This window comes from Vicia villosa, unplaced genomic scaffold, assembly GCF_029867415.1.
Source record: "Vicia villosa cultivar HV-30 ecotype Madison, WI unplaced genomic scaffold, Vvil1.0 ctg.000189F_1_1, whole genome shotgun sequence".
Lineage (NCBI taxonomy): Eukaryota > Viridiplantae > Streptophyta > Magnoliopsida > Fabales > Fabaceae > Vicia > Vicia villosa.
In genome coordinates this window covers 1,276,505-1,288,206 of record NW_026705059.1, presented here as the reverse complement: position 1 = coordinate 1,288,206, position 11,702 = coordinate 1,276,505, and the positions used below count along the sequence as shown (strand labels likewise).

The 11,702-nt window shown below is 36.7% G+C and overlaps 1 protein-coding gene across 1 annotated transcript; it reads right to left on the bottom strand.

The window, feature by feature from the left end:
• Positions 1-9,416: 9,416 nt before the first annotated feature.
• On the bottom strand, positions 9,417-11,466 carry LOC131625110 (uncharacterized). Its single transcript, XM_058896003.1, has 7 exons — positions 11,367-11,466; positions 11,049-11,267; positions 10,846-10,936; positions 10,632-10,758; positions 10,420-10,515; positions 9,946-10,116; positions 9,417-9,632 (listed from the first exon to the last, which is right to left on the bottom strand). The coding sequence occupies exons 1-7, from the start codon at positions 11,464-11,466 to the stop codon at positions 9,417-9,419; spliced, it is 1,020 nt and encodes a 339-aa protein (XP_058751986.1).
• Positions 11,467-11,702: the final 236 nt, after the last annotated feature.

The following is an 11,702-nucleotide window of genomic DNA, read 5'->3' as shown; positions in this document are numbered from 1 at the left end:
TCAGGTAGTCTTCTTCAAGACATTCATTTTCTAAGTGCCTTTTCAGGTAGTCTTCTTCGAGACCTTCTTGTTCTAAGTACCTTTTCAGGTAGTCTTTTTCAGACAATTTGGCATCCTTTTCAGGAATCCCTTCAGGTAGTCTTCTTTAAGACATTCTACGAACCTTCCTAAGTAGTCTTTTCTAAGACATCCATTATCCTTTCCAAGAACCTTTTTAGGTAGTCTTTTAAGACATTTCTTCCAGCCTTTTCAGGTAGTCACCCTTAAGACATTCCTCTTTCTCTGTTGAAAACCTTTTTAGGGTAGTCTTCTTTAAGACAAATGTTCATGTCTATTCCAGAAACCTTTTCAGGTAGTCTTATAGAAGACATTATTTCGTTCCACTCATTACATCAATCAACATATGCATAAGCACTGTCCCATACATCAAAACATCCAATGCAAAACTCTGGTGCTAAGCTATACTATCCATCTGCTTCCCGGTAACCTTACCAATGCCAGTAACCTTACTGTTGGTTCATTTCCAATCACCTGATTGATGTATCTCAGTAACCCTACCGATGATAGCAACCTGGCCGTCCATTTGACTCATAAACATACATACATACGCATTAACATATACATATCATCTAGCGCATTCACATACTGCATATCACAGAGGCCCAGCTTCATTAGCAGTCCAAAACATTTCAAAATCCAATTCTCGTTTGGTAGTTAGTTCGCGTCTGACTGTTACCTCAAAGCCAATTCCCATTCCAATTCCAACTCCAAACTCCTATTTTTTTCAAATCCTATTTCAATCCCATTTCAATTTCTATTTCAATTTCAAACTAAATCATAACCCTCGCGTTACGTCTTATCACGGCAGTGATAATGGCAATTTCAAACTAAATCGTAACCCTCGCGTTACGTCTTATCACGGCAGTGATAATGGCAATTTCAAACCAAATCGTAACCCTCGCGTTACGTCTTATCACGGCAGTGATAATGGCACCTTCAATTTCAACCAAAATCGTGACCCTCGCGTTACGTCTTATCACGGCAGTGATAATGGCACCTTCAATTTCAATCCAAATCGTAACCTTCGCGTTACGTCTTATCACGGTAGTGATAATGGCACCTTCAATTTCAAACCAAATCGTAACCTTCGCGTTACGTCTTATCACGGCAGTGATAATGGCACTTTCTATTTCAGTCCAAATCGTAACCTTCGCGTTACGTCTTATCACGGGAGTGGTACGACACCGAGCTCTTTGGCAATAGCCAAAACTCATTCCAATTCCAACCCAAATCGTAACCTTCGCGTTACGTCTTATCACGTTAGTTTTTAGCGATGATATGGCACCGAGTTCTTTGGTACGTCAGTACCAAAGCTCATTTCTATTCCAATTTTAATTTCAATCCCAACCATGACTTATTGGGTTAGTCCCTGAGCGCAATAAGTTATGTCATATCACGTTAGTCCCTCGGCAGTGATCTTCTTCAAGATTTCAACAATAACAAACAAAGTTCTATTTTTCTTTTCCAAGGTTACTAAACTAACAATCATGCATCATTCGATTAACACACCTCATTCATACATAATGCATATGCATACATCGCTCTCATTTATTTTGAGGAACTCACTGCATCATGCATCGCATGCATCATAACATTGCACAAAATTCAGGTTTAGGCCGTGTTACAACCAAAACACAGGGGTCCCTTTCAAAAGTATCTGCTTCACATCCAAGAAAAAGATAGGTATTTACCTCGGATGGCATCTCTAAGCCCATCTCCCGCAGAAAATCCTTCCCGGCAAATGCAAATTTTAGGGTATTCTCAGTGTTCAATCATCTTCTACCTTTAGATCACAACAGGCAGACGTGCCTATCTGACTCTTCAGGTTTAAGAAGATTGAACAGGGGCAGCTGTCATACCCAAAAATTTGCCCTCTTATATTCAATCAAAGGTTCCTCTATGCATCCTCAATAGTTCAGGTTTCAATGGCTTACTCAGGTCACTCACTCATATATCAAACTTCAATCCCAAGACTTTCCCATTCAAAGGTTCAGATGATCAATAATCGACTATGTTGACCTAAAAGTCAACTATAGTCAAAGTACAGTCAAACTTCAAGATTTTTGGTCAATATCAAGTATGTGAGGGTATATCAATCATTTGATCAAAGATTGATCATGATTTATCAGTAGGAGCTCAGAGATGAACAAATACAAAAAGGTTCAAATTAGGGTTCCTCTAGGGGAAAGTCAACTCAACTTTGACTGGGCATAACTTTCACATGGAACATCAAAAATTCCCCACTCAAAGCCTATTTTGAAGGAAATTGGATTCTCTACAACTTTGTCTCTCACAAGCCAGGGCTAGAAGTGCTTCATTTAAGAGATAGAGTGCAAAAGATTATAGGTCATTTTCAAGCATCCTTCAAAAGCAGTTTTCTTGCAAAGAGGATATGATCAAGATAAAAGCTCCAAATAAAAAATATGTTCCAAAGTGGCTTATAGAGGACCTCTTGAGGTTTCCAAAAAGTCCTAGAACTCCATCATAGCTTAAAAATTGAGTGAGATGTGCTTGATCAAAGTTGGTTGATTTTCGGAGACAAAATGTGAAATAAAAGGGTTCAAATTGGATTTCTTGCAAATAGGCCCATACTTTTATGGCTTGAATTTGGCCCATAAGTTATCTAACACACATGCCACGAATAATAAACATTTTATTTGACTTTGCACAATTTTATTTCATTTAAAATTGATTTTTAATGATTTAAATGAGTGAGGAAATCAAATATTTTGTTAGGAAAGATATTTTGTTGATTTCCAATCAACATTAATGCCAAAATATAGTATATTTTCGTGACAAAATAGTTGGGAAGAGATTGATACAAAATTATGACCAAAATAGAGAGATTGTATTCAAAAATAAAATCAATTTCTCCAAACTTGCAACATTGGATTCAAGGGCTTTGGGCTTCTCTCTTTGACCTAAATTAGTTCTCCTATAAGTATACAAGTGAGAGCAATAGATGAGGGGTGGAAATTTTGGACGAAAACGCAGCTGCAAGAACACAAAAGTCATCAAAAATTCAAAACCGATTTTGGAGAATTAGGGCATCTCAAGGAGTTCTAAGGATTGCAAAAGGTTCCCTGAAGATTTATGAAGCTATTAGGATCGCTACTCTGCTTCAGCAACCCCATAATAACCTCCTATAAGCCGAGGTAAGTCTTTCTAAACTTTGGTTCGATTTGCATGTTTGAAGCATTCATATGTTAAAATGTTGGTGTGTTATGGTTTGTATGATGTCTGTGATCGTTTCTGAATGGTTAAACTAAAGTTTGCATGATCTAATTGCGTGTTTCCATTAACGTCCGAGCAAGGATTTTAGGGTTCTAAATTGGGGCTTTTGGTTAGGGGGAAAATTAGGATTAATTGAACGTGTGGTTGAATTCGTGGGGACGGGACGAAGGATTTAGAAGGGGTGCGAAAGATTTATATTCATATATGTGCTATTCGCTATTTCCATGGTAAGCTTGCTACGAATAGAATCGTAGCAAATTTGTAGCTAAATTTGCAGAGAATTTCAAGGCTGGGTGGGGAAGACGATAACGTGGCCACACGCCATTGGATCTTTCAAAATTTGGCGCGCGTTGTTCCATTCAGAGTTGGTGTTTTTATTTGATAATATGGGCGCGTGTTATAAACAGATGAACATGTTTGGTTGGGTGGTGAGGAGGAGCGTATGTAACGGGGGGGGCGTGGGTTCGAATCCCTCCTCCAACATTATTTTTTTAACTGAAGAGTCTTTCTTGATCCAATGCGCGCCTGTCTATGGACTACCATGCATCCCTCAGATCTGGGCCTTTAATCCAATTCTCCCTTAGATCTAACGCCCCGGAATTAATATTCATACCATGGTCCCTCATAACAGCCCTACATGATCATAATCCTAATAAAATTTAATTAATTTTAATTATTTATTTGTTTTTATTTAAATATTTTCTTAATATATATTAATTATATAATAATTATTTTTATAAAATAAATATGTGATAGATATATTAAGGATTTTAATTTGTTGTTCGTGCCGATTAAATCGATTAATCGCTATGGTCAACAATTATTTTAGTTAAAATGCTATTTAATTAAAATACGAATTAAATTACATTCGATTAAATGGTTGCAACTATCTTATTGGTTGTGATAATTAATCTTTTCTTCTTTTTTTTCTTTTCTAAACTTCAAATTCTTTATTCTTTTTAATTGAATCAATCGATTGCGAGGGGTAATAATGTAAATTAATTACTAAAAATCATACTCTAATTCGTTATTAGTAATAATCAAATTAATTGATTAAAATTGGTAACGGTGCAACTTCTAATATTTTAACTATGGCAATCGAATCTATTGATCGTTGCGGTTAATAGTGCAAAATTAAACTCGGGTTGTACGCCTAAAAATTCAAAACACTTTTCAAACATCTTCCAAATTTCAAAATCAAACTACGGATAATCACAACTACGATAGGCCATTCAAAAAGCCTCTAAAAAACTATATCAAATCAAACTCTAACTCTAAGGGCGTACAACCCATCCCCGAACTACGTAGACTCTGATCCTCCCTAAGGAGGTACGTAGGCACTTGGCAACAAGGCGAGTCCCCCTCCCTAAAATCTCAATTTTCCCCCTTCTCATTTCCTTAGCTATTAACCTTAATAATTAGCCATAAACCTTTACTGTGAATATAAAACCTTAGGAAAGGGTTTAGGGTGCCTAACACCTTCCCTCGACCTGAATATAGTATCTTACCCTGATCTCTCAATTGCATAGGTTTCCTATTCGCCTTGGTAGAATAGGTGGCGACTCTAAAGCTTAATTTTTAGGGCAGGTTGCTACACATCTCAGTGATATTTTATTTGTTTAGTAAACATCTATGAGTAGTAGACCATAATAAATGCTAAGCAAAACTGACAAGACATTAAATTGGAAATGGTAAAAGTGATATGTTCAGCAAAAGTTAAAGCATACATATTGACTTACCGTGTAATGAAGCATCAAGCATTTATGGTTGAAGTGACAACAATCTCCATGTTTACCTTAAATGATGGTATTTGTACAATGAAGCAGGTTGTATGTCGCAGCAACCTACATAATGGAGCGGATGGAGGCAGTTCCCAAGAAATATTTCAGTCTAGTAGGAAATGTGCAGGCCCTAGATCACTTGAAAGACTGTTTTACACAAAAGACAAAGATAAAAACCGCTCAGTTTGGTACTTCCTTCAAATGGTAGATCATAAGTATACAGAGTAGCAACAACTTAATGGCATAATGTTAAATAGTTAGAGTCATTTTAAAAAGTTAAATATAAAAGATGGAAACATTGCATACGAATTTAATAAAAGTTTACTTAATAACAGCTGTCATTTTGAACTTAGCATTCATGCATATATGTTTATTGAAGGGTTGGTCTAAAGGTTATGATGTAGCTAAGTGCTATGAGTTATCTACATTTATGATATAGCTAAAGGTTTAGGCTGCGGGAAAAAAAGCATCACCATGCAAAACTCATCTATGAGTAACTGTAGTTTTCATCAAATTGAATGTGAACAATAAGGCAGAACAATGGCATGCAATCTGTTAACTAAAAATTTGCAAAATTATGATTGTGAACAACTATGATAATTGTAGAACATAAACTTGAAGCACCCTTCTAAAATTTGAAACAAAATCAACACTGTATTGTTATTAGGTGCACTATATTTCAAGTCCCTTAATGAAGATATGCTCATAATTCGTAGGTCGGCCATAATTCTGTTATCACAATGAAGGCATGCAGCTGCTACGGGTCTCTAACTTAGGCAGAATATTGCTTTTTTCATAAAGGTATGCAGCTGTATAGAGTATTAAATAAGTTATGGTATGCAGCAAAGATGATTCATTCATGTTGTCCTATTGCATGAAGATATCTATCTCTTACAAAATGCATAACTTTCCTGGCCTCATATATAAACCTCATAATGGTTGGTGCATTAATAAGTTGGTGAACTGTCTAAAACTGTAGTGGATTATAAACAGAATGTAATACACATAGGCATTATAAATAGAATACTATGGACTAAATAGCAGTTAACAATAGGCATTAGACAAATAAGATTCATTACAAAAGTTTCATAAATATGAGTTAAGGAGTTTAGAACCATTAGGCATGTGTAGCAACCTGCCTAAAAATTAAAGATTAGAGTCCCACCTATTCTACCAAGGCGAATAGGAAACCTATGCAATTAAGAGATCAGGGTAAGATACTATATTCAGGTCGAGGGAAGGTGTTAGGCACCCTCAACCCTTTCCTAAAGGCTAACATTTCAAAGATAAAGGTTTGTGGCAAGGTTTATAGCTAAGGCATTGAATAGGGGAAAATTGAGATTTTAGGGAGGGGGACTCGCCTTGTTGCCAAGTGCCTACGTATCTCCTTAGGGAGAATCAGAGTCAACGTAGTTCGGGGCCAGGATTGTACGCCTTAGAATTGAATTGAATGTGGTTTGAAGTTGTTTTGAAATTGTTTTGAAATGCGGATGTTCGAAGGTATTTTGAATTACCTTATCGTAGTTGTGAACATTGCAATGTTTGAAGGGATGAAAATCCGTAGTATTGAGGTTTAGTGTTTAGATGTGTTTTGGGCGTACAACCCTGGTTTTAATTTGTTACCATTAGCTGCAATAATCAATAGGTTTGATTACCATGGCTAACGAATTAAAGGGAGGATTGCTAATCATCATAACCAATAGATTTGGTTAAAACCATTTAGCAGAATAAATTGTATTTTAATTATTTAAACAATTGATCATTACCCACCGCGATCAATTAATTTAATCGAAGCGAATAAAATTCTAAATTGTTTGGCTAAAACCTAAATCGGTTGGAAAACCCTAATCCTAATATTTTGGCCACGACCAATGGGATTGGGCAGACCCTAAAGCGTTAACAAACTTCCTAGGGTTATTTTATGATTTATAATAATTAAAGATTAAAATAAATTAAATTGGATAATCGGGAAAATAATCGAGAAAATAATCCTAAATAATTATATCCTAATTATATATCTAATCCTAATTAAAATAAGTTAATTAAATTAAACAATATTTAATTATCATCTAATTTAAATAATTAAACAATAATAATAAAAATCATATAAGGAACCTGGTTGTGATCCTATGCTACTGCGCCTTGGGGAGGGTCCACCGTGAGCTCGCAGCCTGGGACGTTGGATCTCTAGCTGACGCAGATCCATTGGCTGAGGCGTGGGGTGCATGATAACCCTATCTTGATTGTGAGCGCTGGATCAAGAAGCTTGTCACTTGTAAAAAAATATGTAGAAGCCTGGGGATCGAACCGGCTCCCCCATGATTCACTATTTCACTCCTTACCATATGAGCTGCGTTTGTCAGTTGTTTATATGATGCACAACAATTAATAAATATAAAATAAACCATGAATGGCTTAAGTCAAACAAAACCAGACACGGGCCCCAGTATCTGCAGCGTGATCCAATAGGAAGCAGAGAGAGTATGAGAAATTTGACTATTCACTGCCAGTCTGCCACGCGTGAGGGGAAAAGTTGGAGAGAGAGAAAGCGTGTTGACTGGCCAATGGAGAGTCTCCCATGAGCCACGCGTACACTGTGCAGGCCGGTGCTGCCTTCTTCTCCAGCGAAGCTTCACACTCTCCGGCGTCGAACCACCACAAACCTGCAAATCTTAACGAAAAAACGAAACCAAAATATCCAGATCCTATAATTCGAGTGCCACGAGTTCAATGGACGCGTTAGTTTTTCACGAAAACGCCTGTAATATAGAGTCCGCACGTGAAGCTTTTTAGAACTCCATTCATGGTGGTTCTTCTTTCGTACGTGAAATCTCGTCGGCGACGGGCCTAAATCGTCTCAAACATCATCATGAACCAAAATATATGCATATAATCAAGCCATAACGCGAGAACTTACAAATTTGAGGTTGAGAAGTTGTACGGACCGGTGCAACCTTAATGAGAGGGTTCTGAGATGTCCCGACCTTCACAACCACCTGGGAGGATCCCCCGCACAATGCCTGAAGGTGATTCAAAGCTTAGAATACCTTGAGAGCAGCTGTACGCAATCAAATCTTATGCCCTAGTTTGGAGAAGAGTTTGCCCTTGAAAACCCTAATCTCTTTCCCTCAATTTAGTCCCCCTCCTCCTATGCCCTCTATTCACTACTTATAGAAGAGTGAATTAGGTTAAGAATTATAGCCCAAGGCCTCTTGAAATCCAATCTTGCAAAGTTTGTAAAATTGACTTAAATCTTGAATGAGAACTTTCTATTTTGGCCAATTCTTGTATCAATCTTTTCCCAATCAATATACCACGAAAATATATTATATTTAACCATTAATGTTGATTGGAATTAGCTTATGTGAATATTTTAACATAATATTTGATTTTTTTCTCTTAATTAAATCATTAAAATGACATAAAAAATAATATTAAATCAAATAATATATTAAATTTCGTGGCTTTTGTTTTGGGCATGCTAGTGACTTGTGGACTAAGTTTGTATCATAAAACCATGGGCCCATTTGCAACATTTCTCAATTTGAACCTTCTTTTTTCACATTTTGCCTCCAAAAATCACCCAACTTTGATCAATCATATCTCACTCAATTTTTAAGCTATGAGGGAGCTCTAAGACTTTTTGGAAACCTCAAGAGGTCCTCTATAAGCCACTTTGGAATATATTTTTTCATTTGGAGCTTTTATCTTGATCATATCCTCTTTGCAAAAAAACTGCTTTTGAAGGATGCTTGAAAATGAATTGTAATCTTTTGTACTATAACTCTCAAATGAAGCATTTTTAGCCCTGGCTTGTGAGAGACAAAGTTGTAGAGAATCCAATTTCCTTTAAAATAGGCTTTGAGTGGGGAGTTTTTGATATTCCATGTGAAAGTTATGCCCAGTCAAAGTTGGGTTGACCTTCTCCTAAAGAAACCCTAATTTGAACCTTTTTGTATTTGTTCATCTCTGAGTTTCTATTAATGGAATCATGATCAATCTTTGATCAAATGATGGTTATGCACCTCTATGCTTGATGTTTGACCAATGATCATAGGTTTGAATCATGCTTTGATTGTAGTTGACCTTCAGGTTTGAATCAGTTGACTGTGGATCTTGGGATTGTTTGAGCAAGGCTTTGGAATTGAATCTTGAACTTTGAATTATTGTAAATGGAATATGGAAGGCAAATTTTGGGGTATGACAGCATGGCATGTTCAAATTCAAATTGACATTGGCTAACAAAAAACTGTTTTAACAGTTGGTTTGTAACATTACAAAGGGTTATAGGCTGGTTAAGCATCCAAAAAAGAGGCAAACTTCCATATTAAACCCACCATATTAGTCCTTTTTGAGGTGCTTTGTCTTCTTTCCATTCTTGGACTTAGTGGCCGATTGTTTAGGAGTGAGCTCATCAGCCTGAATGAGATCATTGATTGAGGTTGACGTAGCGACCCTCTTGGCAGGAGTACTACTGCAGCTTGCAGAAGGACTCCCCTTATGGTCAGCAGCAGATTCTGGTTGAGCAACGCTCGATTGTTCGCAAGTTTGTGTGACCTAAATTATGCACAAAAAAACCATGTTACGAAGGAGTTACCAAGGAGAATCAGATAAGGTACATCTAATGGCATAAACCTACTTGGTTTGGATTAAGAGATGGAGAAGTTGTGTCCATTTCCAAATCAGCAGCAGTTGTTACCAAAGGAAGACATAATGGAAAAGAGTACATATAAATATGATTTTAGTCACTGTGTAAGAAATGTACATTTCATTAGAAACATAATGTGGCAGACATAGGGCTGTAACACCTGAACTGTGGAAACATTTTTAGAGATCAAGTGGAAAGAATGCATAATACTATGCTGCTAACCTCATTCGCTGCGAGGTACATGTCAAACTTATTGTAAAGGCCGTCTTCGTTAAGTATCTTCACGATAGAGAATCGTCGGAATTGTGATTGATATTTGATACGAAACACCATTTGTCTATTCAACAGGGCATCTAGGTGAGTAGGCCAAATCTTAGGATTGTCCTCTCCAGCCTATAGTAAACAACAAATCATTAGTAGACATGTTCATAGTTTAATGAAATAATGTAAGACAAATCAAAACTCCTAGCTGAAACTCACCTTCTTCATGATTTATCTTAATTCGGTAGCAGTGTGTTTAGTATAAGGAATAACATCCTTATCCCAAAAAATAAAGATCCCCTTGTGGTTGTCATACTCCACCTCAACTTCAAGTTTGAATCTAAAAGACGGCGTAATAATCAGTTTTAATACGATGTTACAATAGAAATGTTAAACATTTAATGGAAGGGCAAGATATGGTACTCACTTAGTAACGCGTTCAGCATCCGTATTTCCACTTGATTCAAAATACCATCCAAACCTGGAGGCATTAAAAAAAGTGGTAGTTCCAATGGTGGTTGCAAAACAGTCCTATTCGAAGAAAGAAAATAGAAAACACATTCTCAGTAACAAATTAAACAATGCATTGTGATAGAAGTGCATTACAAATAGAAATAATTATTGAAACAATGTATTAAAAGTCACACCCTTCCAAATTCAGTGACTGCGCGGATACTCTTGACCTCAGACAATTTGGTCCAAAAATTGTTATTAGATTGAACAGATGAATCACAAGTCAATGATTGTGAAGCAACAGGTAGGTTGGATCCAAAACTGAAAAAACATTATAGGAAAGCAAGATTAATGTTTGTAACAGATTGCACATAGTTCTTAAATTCTTGGGGATTAATAGAATATTACCTAGCTTTGAATTCATCAACTTGTGGATGTTCCAAGTTGATGTAAAGTTTAGAACCGTTCCATGCGTTCGAAAGACATGGTAAACCGGAAACTGAAATATAAAGTGTTGAAAATTATTTGTAAATATGAAACAGCATGCATCAATAAAGGAAACAACAAACATCCACTATATACCCCTAACACAAAATGTACATTTATAATACCTGCATTAGTCTTGCACCATGAATGTGTCAAAACAATTATAGTAGGACCGGCAAAGTTGTTAGGGGTGGTGTAGATGACAAACTGTTTGGCGTAATCCTCCCATAACACCAGTTCAATCACATTGCCTTCTACATCACGCAAAGTGATATTGACGCAAGATTTCCTACCGCCACCTCCTTGCTGGGTTTTCACAACATCTTGTAATACACCAATGACATCTGAAAAGTATAATATGCATAGTTAATCAAAGTGAAAATATTCATGTATATGGATTGAAGTAAATAACAGAAAGTAAAGAGGTGAAATTGGTATCGTACCATACAACATGTCATGCTTGAAGTCTCCTTTGAGAAATCTCTCAATAGGGTGAAAAGTGTAGCTGTGAGTTGGTATTTCCGGTAAAGCCACTTTTGACATGGTAGTCCCTCCAATGAATATGAGTTTAAGTGGGTTAAAACAGACTTTGAAAGGGCCATCATTGTGTCGCACGCTCGCGAAATGTGAACAGAGTCGCCACCAATATATTTATCCCATAAGGGAAAGGAATATCAGAAAACCTGGAATAAAGAAAGGAGGTCTTTCGACCAGAGATAGGGTACGGGAGTCGGTTACGCGAGGGGAAGGTATTAGCACCCCTCACGTCTGTGGTACTC

Bases quoted from the DNA above. Each gene is read 5' to 3' on its own strand.
- LOC131625110 (XM_058896003.1), bottom strand. From the start codon at position 11,466: ATGTCAAAAGTGGCTTTACCGGAAATACCAACTCACAGCTACACTTTT. The intron at 11,268-11,366 runs GTACGATACCAA...TATACTTTTCAG, and splicing joins CAAGCATGACATGTTGTATG to ATGTCATTGGTGTATTACAA. The intron at 10,937-11,048 runs GTATTATAAATG...TTTATATTTCAG, and splicing joins ATGGTGCAAGACTAATGCAG to TTTCCGGTTTACCATGTCTT.